This window comes from Taudactylus pleione, unplaced genomic scaffold (genome assembly GCF_031769625.1).
Source record: "Taudactylus pleione unplaced genomic scaffold, aTauple2 ptg000454l, whole genome shotgun sequence".
NCBI classification, from domain to species: Eukaryota; Metazoa; Chordata; class Amphibia; order Anura; family Myobatrachidae; genus Taudactylus; species Taudactylus pleione.
Window position 1 is genome coordinate 2184131 of NW_028284856.1, and position 16200 is coordinate 2200330.

Consider the following 16200-nt stretch of genomic DNA (forward strand, 5'->3'; position numbering starts at 1 on the left):
GAAATACATTAATACATTCATATATTCTGCTTAGTACTACCACAAAGGTTGGAATCATTAGGGATTTCCAATCTGCCTCCAATTTTCAGGTGGATGCAGAAATAACTTGTCATATTAGCTTAGCCCCAAGAAATTTCTATTTTTTTTAATTTAAATAAATTAGCTGTTTTTAAAAGACAAAGAGATTTGCTGATATTCTTAATACACAACTGCTTTATCACTGGGACCCATGCATCCGTCTCACCTGTTGCTCCATTGTTGCTTATTAAACTGCTTAAAATATATTCTGCTTTCAAAAGCTTTCCTGTAGGAAAAAAATATGACGGTGAATGATGTTTACACAGTTGTTATTAAAAAACCCCCCATAAAGATGACCTTGTAAAACTATTCTATTATAATTTACTTGATGTTTGTGCATATACAGTATATATATGTAGGTATCGTTATGTTTTATGGCAGGCATGTCAAAGAGTGTGTGGGCCGCAACGAAAAAAAAAAAAGTCTTATATGCAATTTTGAAAGGTTTATTATTAATAAAAAACAATGCAGTGCCCTCTGTAGTGCCCCTTATGCAATGCCCCCTGAATTTGTGCCCATTATGCAATGCCCCTTATGCAGTGCCTTAGTAGTGCCCATTATGCAGTGACCCAGTAATGTCCTTAGTAGTGACCCTTATGCAGTGCCCCCAGTAATGCCCCTAGTAGTTCCCCTTATGCAGAGCCCCCAGTAATGCCCCTTATGCAGAGCCCCCAGTAATTACCCTAATGCAGAACCCCAGTAATGCCCCTTATGCAGAGCCCCCAGTAATGAACCTAATGCAGAACCCCAGTAATGCCCCTTATGCAGAGCCCCCAGTAATGTTCCTAGTAGTGCCCCTTATGCAGAGCACCCAGTAATGTCCCTAGTAGTGCCCATATGTTGTGCCCCAAGTAATGTCCCTAATGCAGAGCCCCCAGTAATGCTCCTTATGCAGAGCCCCCAGTAATGTCCTTAGTAGTGCCCCTTATGCAGAGCCCCCAGTAATGCCCCTTATGTTGTGCCCCCTTTAATGCCCCTTATGCTGTGCCCCCTCCCAGTATAGAACAGGCCCCACTCACCTGTGCAGTACTTACAGTACCTATCTTCACGATGGTCACTGGGTACCGCTCCAGTCCGCGCCGTCTTCACTCCCACCGCCCCGCATACACGCTGACGCTGACTGGATCTAATTAGATCTAATTAGATCCAGTGCAGCAGGCGCAAGCTCTTCTCGTTGTGGGAGACTCGGGTGACGTCATCCGCGCGCTGCATCACTGGGAACGCTGGCCTCTGAAGCGATCAGAGTCTTCTGAGACCAGCGTTGCCAGCTTTAACTAAAGTAAACACTGCCTTGAGATGAGCTACGATCGTGGCAGGGGTGCGGGTCGCATATTATATATATGTGGGCCCATACTGTCTGGCCTCATAAAATGTTTATTCGGGCCTCATGTTTGACATGCCAATTTTATGCTACGTTATTGTTTGGAAAAATGTGAATAAGGACACCGAAATGTTGACTTTAATGTGACTTTTTTTGCTACAAATACAAGCCTTTTTGCAATAAGACCGGGAGTGCCATACATGCACACATATGTACGCATACACACAAATCTTTATGTGTGTATGTGTTATGTACAAATAAATGTGTTTACAATTCTACACTATGAGAGTACTCTACTCTTCTCTCCCATTTTCTATTGTGATTGCTTGAGCTAAAATTCTGCATACTACATGTGATAGAGAAGGGGGTCTTCAACCTTTAAGGCAGTGTGGGCCACATTAAAAAATTAAACGAATCCGAGGGCCATTAAGCTATACTGCAGTATTTAAATGCTGCCCACTCCTCACACAATTATGACCCATAACTACCCCCTCCTACAATTTTAATTATGTCCAATAACTGCCCCCCTCTGCAGTGCCCCTTATACAGTGCCCCTAGTAGTGGTCCCCCTATGCAATGGCCCCAGTAGTGGTCCCAATTATGCAGTGCCCCCAGTAGTAGTCCCCCCCTGCTGTGCCCCTTACACAGTGCCCCCAGTAGTAGTCCCCCCTATGCAGTGCCCCCAGTAGTGGTCCCCCTTATGCAGGCCCCCAGTAGTGATGCCCCCTATGCAGTGCTTCTTATACAGTGCCCCCTGTAGTGGTCCCCCATGCAGTGCCCACAGTAGTAGTCCCTTCCTATGCAGTGCCCCCAGTAGTGCCTTTTATATAGTGCCCACAGTAGTAGTCCCCCCCCTATTCAGTGCCCCCAGTAGTGGTCCCCCAGTGCAGTGACCCCAGTAGTAGTCCCTCCCCAGTAATGCCCCGAGTAGTGGAAACACCCAGTAGTGCCCCCAGTAGTGGTCCCCCGATGCAGTGCCCCCGGTCAGTAGTGGTCCCCTCCCCAGTAGTGCTGCAAGCAGTAGTCAAACCCATCCCCACAATGCAGTGCCCCCAGTAGTGGTCCCCCCCCAGCAGTGCAAATAAAGACACACTTACAAAAATGAAAAAAAAAAAACACTTACCGGGCCGGCCCGCTCTGAATTATGGGAGAGACGTCATGACGTCTCTCCCATCACCCATTGCAGGAGCCGGAAGATGGAGCTCATGAGTGAGCTTTAGCCCGGTTCCTGTGTGGGGACTCACGATTTGGGCATTTTTTACACGATCTGTCGTTCCAATGCGTCGGAGTCGGCCAGATCATGTAATAAATCGGAATGTGTGTAGGCACCTTTAAAGATTTTTTAAACTTATTCATTAGAATTGTATTTCTTACTATAAAGGACACCTGCCTGATATATTTTGGTATATTCATAAGGAGAGGTAACTAGCAATATATTTTTTCATTACAAATAGAAATATTGGCAAATCTTATGACTGAACAATTGGAAATACAGATACTACTCTATTCTAACAACAACTCTGAAGCATAAATAGATTAATGGGAATCCTAAATTCCCATTGTTTGCGGTGGGACACATTTGCACGAATAAAAGGGAAAACATCTCCAAAACACAATATTTATTTACTTTAATGCCTGTCATTTCTGTTCATCCCCATGACCTCATCTTCGTACAAGAAAAGGTGTGACTTTACATGGCACAATTACTTTTGCCTATGTATTTCATTTTTTTGCCAATGAACTATTCCAGAGGTTCCCAAAGTCCGCCATTACAGTCCACGTTTTAGGGATATCCAAGCTTGAGTCCAGATGGTTAAATCAAATGGATTGAGGTACTAATTAAGTCACCTGTGCTCAAGCATGGATATCCCTAAAATGTGGACTATAATGGCAGACTTTGGGAACCTCTGCACTATTCATTTATCCGACATAATGACAGTGTTTGTAATTTACAACAGCGTACTTTCTTTGTCCTGGTAAAATGGGGAGTCAAGGGAAACATAGAATTTGATGGCAGATAAGAGCCACTTGGCCCATCTAGTCTGCCCCATTTTTAAACATATTGTTACCTCAGCCCTTATTGATCCTTACTTCTTCTGAAAGATATCCTTGTCTATCCCATGCATGTTTAAATTGCTCTACTGTCTTAGCCTCTACCACCTCTGATGGGAGGCTATTCCACTCGTCCACTACCCTTTCTGTGACGTAATTTTTCCTCAAATATCCCCTGAACCTACCACCCTCCAGTTTCAGAACATGTCCTCTTGTTCTAATACTTCTCTTTCTTTGAAGAATGTCTCCTTCCTTTACCTTGTTAAAACCCTTTATATATTTGAACGTTTCTATCATGTCCCCCCTTTCCCTTCTCTGTTCCAAACTATACATATTAAGATCTTTTAGTCCTTCCTGGTACGTTTTGTGGTGTAGACCTTGCACCATTTTAGTTGTCCTTCTTTGTACAGTCTATAATGTATTAATATCTTTCTGGAGATAGGGCCTCCAGAAATGAACACAGTATTCGAGATGAGGACGTACTAATGACCTATACAGTGGTATTATCACTTCTTTCTTTCTGCTACTGATTCCTTTCCCTATGCAACCAAGCATCTGACTTGCCTTCCTCATTGCTTTGTTACAATGTTTGCTTGCCTTTAAGTCACCTGAAATAGTGACTCCTAGATCCCTTTCCTCTTCAGTAGTTTCCAGTATAGTGCCATTAATACTATATTAAGCCTTTGGATTTTTTGAGACCTATGTGCAAGATCTAGCATTTTTTGGCATTAAACTGTAGGTAGTGCTGAAAATATACCAATAAGATATCAATATCCCCACTACGCTTCACTTACTACCTTGTTGTACTGCTAGTTTTTCCAAAAATAAATCATGCTTGAATTGAAAAATAATTCCATTTCCTAGGTAAAAGTAAGTCCCAAAAACATTGCTTTGCAAACAGACCACTGCTCATTTGCATCTGCACCCTCTAGCTGGCAAAGTGATGTAGGAGAACAACACTCTGTCTATATGAAAAAAGCCAGACATCACAGGACTTTCTTCCTTTTCCCAGACATGGAGTGTAGTGGCCACCAAAAACATGCTGCCAGCAAGAGTTAGTGGACCAGTGATGGGCACAAAACGTAAAGGGATCATTTGAATAACCATAATACCAGAACCTAGGTATTGTAACTATAAAAATATAAAAAATAAAATATATAAAATTACCAAAAAGAAACTAATAAGCAAAATACATGCACATTAGAGAGAAACGTGTGTTTGGTTAGTGGCACTGTTTGTTTAGTCAAGTGGTCCTACTGAACAGGATATAGGAAGAAGCCCTTAGAAAATGAATAGATTATGTTGTGTAGAGGCTGATATAGGAGGCTGTTGATCAAAAGTTATGCAGTTCAGATACCCTGTTTGAAAGCAGCAGGGAATATTTGTTAGGGACAAAAGCCCCAATTAGTATTTTCCACGCCCTTTCACAAATCTCTCTATCTCTTTTGGCTCAGAAACTCTTTATCTTTCCTCCTTTGTTAGAGGAAGGGGAGGTTGGCTCAAGATTTCAAAAGATGCCACTGGGTTCAGAAGAATGTCATCACTATAATGACACAGAGTGTCCTCTTGAAAGTCAAGTAGTTCCTAATTGGGACTAAGCTGAGAAAATAGAGTAAGATCAACTAAGAGTTACGTCACCTGAATTTACAGATACACGAGCTTGCCGTATAACCACCTGTGGCGCTATTGGTGCGGATGGCCACGTCTTGTGCAAAGCCTTGGCAACAGACAACAGTTTTCTGGATGCATCAGCCCAGTATAGAAACCGGTCAATCAGGAACACAATGGCAGCAGCAGTTCTACTGTCAGCAACCATGATAGAAGCCTTCAAAAACACCTATCATCAGAAATAATAACAACATCAATAAGGCATGCAATTTGTACATAACAGTCTCAGGGCCTGATTCAGCAGCGTACCCAAAAGTGATTACAGACACAGTTGACTGATTGTTTGCCATTGCGCATGCGTACAAGCCGCTCTGCATATGCACAGCGATCGCATTACAATTACGGACGCACAAAGAAATCTATCGCAGGCTGTCAGTGTTTGGGGGTGGTGACGGGGGAGTGGTCAGAAAAATGCAGGTATGCCTGTCTGTTTGAATGCCGTTGCATGGGCGTGCATAAATTAGCCACTGCGGTTGCATACACAGCTTGAGTACTCATTGCGTGCGACAAGTAATGCAGTGTCTGCAGCTGGTTAGACCTGCTGTAAATGCTGCATGACGGGCCGATGTGCGTTGATAATGCCGATGTTTACATAGAAAAGCGAGTTTGGACGGATATGAGAAAGCAGCAGTGGGCGTCCCTATGCAGACTGTGCTTTGGCAAGCATTTCCATATATTCGCAGCTACGTTTTCGTACGAAATCGCAGCTGCTTTCGCAATTGTGTACGCTGCTGAATCAGGCCCTCAATACTCTTTTCGGAACTGAACTTCTCAATGTCATTGTGTTGCTTAATATTTTAACTATTTGTTTCAACATGAAACTGAGGACATTGACACATGACGGTTTTAAACCAATAATAAAGATATTTTCTGAGACAAACAAATTTAACATGTTGAGAATGTCATCACAATGTTTTGCACAGTTTTAATAAACTGTTATTAGTAATCGTTATAATCCTTAAATGTAAAATAATTGTATGGCAATGAATAACACACCTCCTCCCACTAAGGTGCTGATTCAGAGCATCTGCCAATATCTGCCTACCTTATATAAAAAAATTAATTGGTGTGTTTGTTTGTCTGTCCGGTTATGCATTGGGACAGCCCTGCATCGACTGGGATGAATCCAATGCGAGGTGGTCCAGTTGGATCCTGGTCTGGTTTTAGGGGGGGTATGGGTACCGGTCGGGTCTCTCGGTGTACGTTGGGCAGAATTTTAGTAATATTATTAACAGTTTCATATATTCTTATATAGTGCAGAATAATCCGTTGCACTTTACAATTGGAAACAACATTAATAGAACAAACTGGGTAGTGAAAGACAGACATAAAGGTAAGAGGACCCTGCACGCAAGCTTACAATTTATACGGAAATAGGTGTTGATACAAAAGGAACGGTGCTATATATTGCAAATTGGTTCAGCAAAATTGCAGAGGTTTTTGGTGAGCTTTATGATCCAGTCAAACACGAAAGTTGGCCTAGGGTAAGGAGGGTGTGAAAGCGAAGAAAGTGAAAATAAGTGAGGTTACAGTATGTGTGGACTGTAAGAAGGGATGTAATTAGATAGGGAAGCTATGAAGGTTATGTGGCCGGTTCTGGATCTGATAAGCTTGTTTGAAGAGGTGAGTTTTCAGGGAACACTTGAATGTTTGGAGACTAGCAGAAAGTCTTATTGTGCGTGGGTGCAGCCCGAAAAAATTCCTGTAACCGTGTTTGGGAACAAGTAATTTGTGTGGATGAGAGACGCAGATCTTGTGCAGAGCGGAGATCGGGTTGGGAGATGTTTTGAGATAAGTGATGTATGTTGGTGGGGTTTGGTTAATAGCTTTATGTGTAAATAAAACTATTTTACAATGAATACGGTAGAAAACTGACAGAGCGGATCAGCAGACAATGAATGTTTGGCGAGGAAGATCAGCCTCACAGCTACATCAAAATGGATTGTAGCAGCAAGAGTCTGTTTTTGGGAAGACTATAAAGGAAACTATTGCAATAATCAATGCGGGAAATGATGAGTGCATGGATTAGAGTTTTTGCAGTGTCTTGTGTAAGAAATGGTTGAATTTTGGATATGTTTTTTAGATGTATGTAACATTCTTTTGAGACAAATTGAATGTGGGGAACAAAGGACAGTTCAGAGTCAAGGATGACACCTAGGTAACGGGCTTGTGGGGTGGTGTTGATTGTCGAGTTATCAACAGTGATAGAGATATCAGGTTGGTAACTACTGTTGGCTGGTGGAAATATAATTCATTCTGTTTTGGATATGTTAAGTTTGAGGTGGCGAGATGCCATTCAATATGAAGTGGCAGAAAGACATTCAATGACACGGTCTAGCACAGATGGCGACAAATCTGAGGAGGATAGGTAGATTTGCGTATCGTCTGCGTACAGATGATACTGAAAACCAAAAGAGCTAATTAGTTTGACGTGAGGTGGTATAGATTGAGAAAAGCAGGGGACCTAAGACGGAGTCTTACGGTACTTCAATTGACAGAGGTAGTGAAGAGGAGACAGAATCAGAAAAGCAAACAGTGAAAGAGCGATTAGATAGGTAGGATGAGAACCAAGAAAGGGCTGTATCCTGAAGACCCAGGGATGGTAGTGTTTGTTTGTGAATAGTGGGCAACAGGGAGCCTGTTCTGAGCCTTCCACTGGATGGATTTGTACGAAAACTTCACAGAGTGGAAACATTGGATCCCAGAAGACACACTAGGGAGTTGAAGTTCTGGTCAGATCTCCCGTTGGTGTACTCTGGGCAGAACTTTGACCCAGGGACGCAGGGCAGACGCGGGGAGCCTGTTCTTGGCCTTCCACTTGATGGATTTGGATGAAAACTTCACAGAGATGTGGCAATTGGTGTGGAATGCCTAATGGAGTGGTTGGAGTCCCGGTCGGACCTCACAGCAGAATGAGGCGGGTAGAACTTTAACCCAGGGAGCCTGTTCAGACCGGGGGAGCTTGTTCTGAGCCTATATATTATACACACACAAATCTTTTGTGCAAGAGAGTCATCATAAATCACTGGATCTTTGCGTACACTCATCTCTGAACAGACCATAATTCCACCTACATTCCTATAGCAGACTTATACTAAGTTTGAATACTCTGTTGCCACCCAGTAACACCCATTTTACCGCAAGTGGGTGCTACTTTGAATAGCCAACAGATCTGCAGAGATGCGTATGTTGGCATCAGATGGCCTTGAACGCTTGCACATATCTCTCAACATTCTTCACAGCATCTATTCACCTGCTGCTCTGCAGAGCAACAGTGAGTGCCCTCCCCCAACTTCCCCCCACTGTGGGTAGGACAGCAGGACAGTCCCTAAATAGTTGGACTTTCCCGCCGAAAGCATAGCGCAATAGATTGCAGATGTGGCCATTTGCGTGCAATTCTGAATCAGGCCTTAAATAATCAATGAATATGTAATCTACTCTTCCCAACTGGAACTCAGGTATGTGTGTAAAACAAGGAGATAAAACAAGGTGGTTGCAATATTAGAAATTTAGACTAACCATTACAGATGGAAAGAAACTATTTTGCAACCTGCTGGTATGACGTTTCAGGGCAGTAAGGAAAAAGGGACTGACATGGGTGACTAGGATCAGCAATGATCTTATTAGCTTTTGCTTTGCTTCTCCTAACAAAATATCCTTCAACTCTGACAGAGATTCAAATTTACAACATGTGGAATTCCCGTACCACACAGCTATAGAATTACACAGCTATAGAAGTTTATAAGACTATGCCTCGGTAAACCCACTCCCCACAGTCTTCTTAAGAAGAAAAGGTGTTGCTGAGCCTTCCCAACTACAGCTGAAATATGAGAAGACCAAAGAAAAATCATCAGTAATTTTAATGCCTAAGACCGTCAATCCACTGACTATCTCTACCGCCATACCATTCAAGAATAATGGCTGTGGGGCAGTTTTCCTAGCTCTCCTAAAATCTATCACTACCTACAGTACTTGGTTTTCTTGCCATTGAAAAGCAAACAATTATACTTCCCCCCACTTAACAAGTTGCTCTACCTCCTTCCTATAACTTTTTTTGTCCCCACCAGTAATCATGTCTACAACTGTACTGTAGTATCATCTGCAAATCACAATTATATTAGACACTGAGCTTGAAATGCAATCGAACGTATACAAAGAATATAAAAAGGGTCTTAAAATATACCCTTGAGGCACTCCTTTATTTAATATAAGCTCAGACGAAAGTGCATCACCCATCTTGACCGATAGCGGATAATCAGTCGAAAAATCTAACAGCCAATTACACATGGGGGCACAAATATTAATCTCGCAAATCATGCCAATTAGCACAGCAGGTAGCATGGTACTGAAAGCAGAACTATAATCCACAGACAACAACCTTGTGTATGAGTTTCTGTTTTCTAGATGACAGAGAACTTTGTGGATAACCATAAGAACAGAATCGGTAAACTGATGGTAGTCAAAACCTACCAGAACGCCATTCTTAAAGTGTCCCAAAATAACTCTCTCAAAACACTTAACTAATGATTTCAGAGCAGTGGGATGATAGTCATTTACACCAGATACTGATGAGCATTTAGGGACTGGAACCATCAAAGTAGTTTTAACATATCTCAAATAATACACTGAGCTCATGACAAAGCAAAAAAATCCTAATAAAAATACCCAAAACTGGTCAGCGCACTCACGAAAAGTCCTACCTGGAATACAATCTGGAACCAGGGTTTTCCCAGCAATCATTTTACATAAACATAGCCTAACATCGGACTCGTGTAAAGTAAAAAAAACCTTCAGAAGGGGACAAACAATATTTACACTACAGGGGTCAAATTAGTCTCTTCAAGCCTTGCATTACATTTATTAACATAATCTGCAGAAGAATAAATCGAGTGATCAGATAAACTGTTGGCGCTTCTATGTAAGCTGCAGCCCCTCCAAAACAATCTTCCCTAAAAGATCTAAATACATACTGGAGAAACAAAAAATTTAAGGATGGCGCTGCTTACTTTATCACAAGTTAACAGTAATAAGGAGGGTGGATACTTATCCGTAAATGTAGAACTAATAATGTCCCTCTTAAGATGGTTATTTTCTTTTTTTTCCTTCTTTTACCAAAGGCTCCTTTGATTATGGAGTGGCCACATTAGGTGCTGGATTCTAAGTCGCACACAAAGCCTCTATATGTGCGGGCCGCACATATAGAGGCTTTGTGTGCGACTTAGAATCCAGCACCTAATGTGGCCACTCCATAATCAAAGGAGCCTTTGGTAAAAGAAGGAAAAAAAAGAAAATAACCATCTTAAGAGGGACATTATTAGTTCTACATATACGGATAAGTATCCACCCTCCTTATTACTGATAATCTGCAGAAGGACTACCTACTTTATAAGTACAATGATTAACAGCTTTATAATCAGTTATCAGTGACGGTTCTAGGGTCGGGCTAACAGGGCCGTCGCCTGGATCGCCGGCTCCTAGAGGGCGCCGTTGAGTGCCCAGGAAAAAAATAATAAAAGGTGCCTAGAAAAAAAAATGGGACCGTCCCCGCACCCCCCCGTGGCCGTATAGTCATCAGATGTTGACTGACCCGGCGGCCGCATCCTGCGGGCGGTGGGTGGCAAGCAGCATGTGAGCAGTGATGTCATGTGGGGGGAGCTTAGCAATGCCGCTTCCAGGGTATTGCAGAGTGCTGCAGTCTCAGTCCCTCCACTGCGCGGGCACACGTGACATCACATAGGAGGCAGTTTTAAATGAGGGTTCCGATCTGCTCCTCTTTGCGGTAATGATCCTGACACAGGCGCCGGGCTGTCTGAAGAGGCGCTGGGTCCCAGCTTCCCGGCAGCAGCGCTTCTCTGCACTCCACAATGAACACCCTGCTGCCCTCTGTCACAGTAGCCCAGCCGACGGAGAAAGAAGACTGCCTATGGTAAGTTTACTACGGGGTGCTGCAGTAGATTGGGGGAGGGGGTTAAACACAACTGGGGCACTACTATAGGGGGCATTACCAATGGGGGCACTACTACAGGGGGGATTACTACTGGAGGCACTACTATAGGAGGCATTACTACCGGGGGCACTACTATAGAAGGCACTACTTTTATAGGGGACATTACCACTGGGGGCACTACTACAGGGGGGATTACTACTGGGGGCAATACTATAGGAGGCACTACTACTATAGGAGGATTACTACTGGGGGCACTACTATAGGAGGCACTACTTCTATAGTGGGGCATTACCAATGGGGGCACTACTACAGGTGGATTACTACTGGGGGCACAACTATAGGAGGCACTACTACTATAGGGGGCATTACCAATGGGGGCACTACAATTGGTTGCACAGTAGTGCACTACTATAGGGGACATTACCAATGGGGGCACTACTATAGGGGCATTGCCACTGGGGGGCACTACTATAGGGGGCATGGGCACTACTAATGGGGGCACTGGATGGGGGGCACCACTACCGGGACCATTGTATAAGGGGCACTACTACTGTGGGCATTGTATAAGGGGCACTACTACTGTGGGCCTTGTGTATAAGGGGCACTAATTTGGGCATTGTGTAAAAGGGGCACCACTGTGTGTCATAACATGAATAAGACTACTGTGTGGCGTAATTTGAATTGGAGATAATGTATTATAAAGGGCATTATTGTGTGTGACACAATGTATTACACAGGGCATTACTGCGTGTGGCATAATGTGTTATACAGGTTATTACTGCATGTGGCATAATTTGTTATAAAGGGCATTACTGAGTGTGGCATAATGTGTTATAAAGACAGACTGTGTAAGGCGCATTACTGCACATGGCAATTATTCGCCATGAGGGGAGAGCTGGGGGGAGACCAGCACCTCCGCAAGTGCTGCCCCACAGTGTGATGAATTGGGGGTGTTCCGCAAGGACACGCCTCCTCTCTAAAAACACGCACACGCAGAGGAGCGCGGTCTAAAAAAATGTTGTGTTTTTTATTTTTATTTTGGGGGAGGGAGCGCCAACTGGGAACTTTCGCCCTGAGCGCCACAATATCTAGAACCGGTCCTGTCAGTTATATGCTTATTTCCGGGTCACACTGGCCTCGAGTTACCAGATTCCCTAAAGTGGCTCTCAATTTTTTTAGACAGTTGGGAGGAATGGTTTATTTATATGAAATAGGTGTAAAAGGTGCACATTATTCGTACCTTGGCAACACCATGTTACAAGCAGATTCAGGGTAGGGGTGCGGCCTAGTGCAACTCTAAATAGCAGTGTTAAATAAAGCTGTACAGTATTTGTGTGCTACATGTAAAACCGAACTGAATGAGCTGACTCTATAAGAGCCCTAAATTAATGTACAAAAATCGAATAATCATGTTCATATATACATTTTTGTGAATACTAGATTCACTCCTGATACCGTGTGAAATGGAATGGTGGCCGGCAGGAGTGGACACGCGTAAGTTGGTAGAGTTAACGTGTGTAGAGATACAGTAACTGCGACATAACAGATGTGTCCACATACATCTATCCTCCGTGCCCTACATGTCACATTACACAACGCATGAGCGCAGTGCGTCTTATTCGCAAAGCGACTGCGTTTATCAGCAGCTGTGACACTGTAACGTAGCATTTCTCATGCAGATACACCTGCAGTCACACACAGAATATAAGTATGCCACATATCATTTTAATCAGCAGAAGCTGCATGTGCGTCCTATTCGCATCGCTGTGCGAATAAGACACATTGTAATGGAAAAAGTTGCACATAAAGATGCCCAGCGCTACAGAGTCACTCCAAGGGCCATTTAAAGCGCAAGGAGGCTAGGTGTATGTGGACACATCTGTATATATCCCTTCTAGGTGGCATATTATTTGCGGGTGCAATGATGACGACTATTATCAGCACTGTATAGGCAATTCTGATTGGCTGACTAAAATCATTGATGTTACAGTTGCAATTAACAACACGTATCATGTGCAGCAGCTTGAAATGAGATGCTTGTTGCCCTACCACCTTGCTCATTTATGCACTTGATTTCCTTTGAGAAAATCCGCTGTGGTCAAAAGAAACATGTGAGGAGCTTCTTATTTTTAAACACCACTGATTCTGGAATGACCTCCACATCGGTAATTGAACTACTATATTATGTTACATAATTGCTAAAGCTCTGCTACAAAGTTATCCATTAGCGAGTGTCATTGCTTTCCATCACTAATTTACTATAGCATGCTAACGATCAGTCTGTGACTGTTTGGAAAAATGACGTATGCGGCTACCAGTGAGGGCTCACGTATGTTTGAAGCGGTGTGTGCTATCGCCGGAGCATATGGCAGGTCACAAGCCAGCTCCATTAGCCCTCACAAACATCGGAAGTACTGCATTATCTCCATACAGTGGCAGAGGCTTGTTAAGATACTGTTATAAAGCTCACAACCTCAGCAGTCTATTTGAAGGCGAGGTCCGTTGCAGTTAATAAACTGTGCAGCAGTAAATAGACTTACAGGAGCTGATCAATATTAAATCTTGTGGTACTGGGATATTTTTAAACATCCGCTTGGTAAGCAGAGACCATCACATTATTACTGTGTACCGATAATGTGGTGCATTCTGTCTTTATTAACTGTATGCAGCCAGTACAACATTTCTATAAAGTGATTTCAGAATAAATGGGACATTGGAGAATCACCCCATTTAGGGATATTCTATGATGGAAACCAAGAGTTCCTATACAAGTGTTTGATATATCATATATATTTTGAATGGTGGTGTTTATACTGTATCTTTGGAACATATCAGTATATTGACTGTGCAATATAGTAGTAGTATAAGATTAATGATTTAGGGGCATATGTATCAAAGCTTGATGTGAGATAAAATTGTGAAATATATATCACCAATCACTCAGCTCCTATCATTTCTTAAACACAGCCTGCAAAATGTAAGTTAGAAGCTGACTGGTTGGTGATATATATCTCACAATTTTATCTCACATCAAGCTTTGATACATATGCCCCTAAATGTTTTAAAATATGTACAATAAATATTTGAATTTATATATTTTTATTAAAGATTTGTTAAGCCTTTTTATTTTACCCTATTAGCGCTGTGATTTTCTTGTCATTTATGCACCAGTGACAGGCTTATCTGGCTGATGGGACTATCTACTGGGCAGAACTAGCCTTCACTTTAGCAGTTTCCCAATCATTGCACGAGTCAGTATGCACACATCAGTAAACCAGCGGACCTCTTAACCAGATTGGCAGGTGGTATTCCATCACTGCATAACCAACTACTACACCTACCAGATCTGATGCTTATCTGAGTCCACTATACACTATATGGAGCCGTCCACTAGAGTATGCCTATTTCTATACCGACAAGCAGTCAAAAGGGACTCTGCAGGGCGACACCTTACTACGGCACTGGCCATGCCGTCTCTTACATTCATCAACTAAACAACTCCTGCACAACCCTACCTGTAGAGTTGATAAGTTGAGTCGACTCCACGAGAAGTATCAGAACTTCAGCACTTTTTAAATATGACCTAACTGTATTGATAGTATACTTACTAAACAATACGATTACTACAGACTACCACCTGACCTATTAACAACCTATCATCATAATCCTCCATTCTTACATCCAGTAATGACCTTGAAAAACGGATATACTATCAGTAGAACAACTGTGGAACATTCATCCTTCATAATAAACTTATCCTATATGGAGTAGTATTTGCATATAAATGGTCTTTGATACACTAATAATATTTTATGCATATCCACCTCAACAAATGCTGGTACCTGTATTTTGAACTTACTATTGAGGTATATCCCTATAGACATTTTCCTACTTTCCACCTAGAGGAGCTGAGGTGCTCAAGGTTTCCCTTTCACATTATACTAGCTGTTGCCCGCGGCTTCGCCCACGATGAAATTGCTTCTGCCAACATTTTTTTATTTGAGGTGTTCTAGGGGCCATGTGGCGGAAGGGACATACGTGACTAGCATCGCTATACAGACTGGTGGCAGCAGCACCTTCACCCACCAATAACACCAATGTCACTGTGTGCCCTGTGCACAGACAGCTATGTAGCCTATCCATTCAAGTGAACGCAGGCCCAAAGCACCACTCCCCCCACTCCTTACAGGCAGCACACATGGTTCCACACCTGTCTCTTTCATTGATGTCAATAAATGTTGTTTTTGTTATTGCTCAGCTTTAACTTTACGGATTAAAACGAAACAAAGTGCAGGTTATTTCTAGGAGTTTCCACTACAATTACGCAGTTTTCATGAAAATTGGTTCAGTAGTTTTTGTAACTTGGAACAAACAGACACTACATTCTTATAATATTAGAGTTGATAATGTTACAGACATCTACTTGCATTACTAAATTCACATTTCCATTTAGATTACTGCAGGAAAGAAGAATCCCATTTACTTTGTACAGGGAACCTTAACATTGTGTATATGGCACTTCATTACATTTTTGTACAAAAAAGGTAATGCAACTTTATAATTTACTACTGACACCATAAAGCCACATCTCTATACTTTATCTCCGCTATCACGGACATTAAGTATGCACACTTCAATGTTGTATGACACAAATGCTATTTATTGAGCTGGCCGCATCTAGACAGCATTTTTTCCATGTGTCATACTTACCTACTTTCACGGAAGACTCCTGAACTTTTGGGGAGCCATGCAGACTACTGGCAGAGTAGGTGAGCCTCCCGTATCCTGAAAACTTCCTATTGAAATGGGTCCATGAGGAGAAGGTTCCAATATGATGCAATTCTATGGGAATCGCATAATTTTGGCTTAGAATCTTCTTCATAGATCCCCAAGACCATGCCATGAGGGAAGGTGGGGCCTAATGTCAAGAAGCACCTTGCCCTGCCCCCATCAGCGAAGAGATTAATCCACCCTTCCTCCCGAGCACTGTTCTAGGAGGTGTAGAAAATTCTTGGCAAGTATGTGTAGGTTCTGAGCGGATGCAGTTATAATGTCAATGTTTACAATGTCGACATTTTACAGGGTCCGGAAGGTTAGGGTTAGGCTGCGCCAGTGGAGGGTTAGGTTGCAGTAG

At 42.6% G+C, this 16200-nt stretch overlaps 1 protein-coding gene across 3 annotated transcripts in view; it reads right to left on the minus strand.

Moving 5' to 3' along the window:
- ALPK1 (alpha kinase 1) overlaps positions 1-16200 on the minus strand; it is a 184988-nt gene that overhangs the window by 32866 nt on the left and 135922 nt on the right. For all 3 annotated transcript variants that reach the window (XM_088448335.1, XM_088448333.1, XM_088448334.1), the window contains exons 5-6: positions 5090-5288; positions 245-304 (exon numbers count right to left, since the gene is read on the minus strand). In XM_088448335.1, coding sequence (XP_088304461.1) covers positions 245-304; positions 5090-5288 — 259 coding nt within the window. The remainder of the gene's footprint in view (positions 1-244; positions 305-5089; positions 5289-16200) is intronic.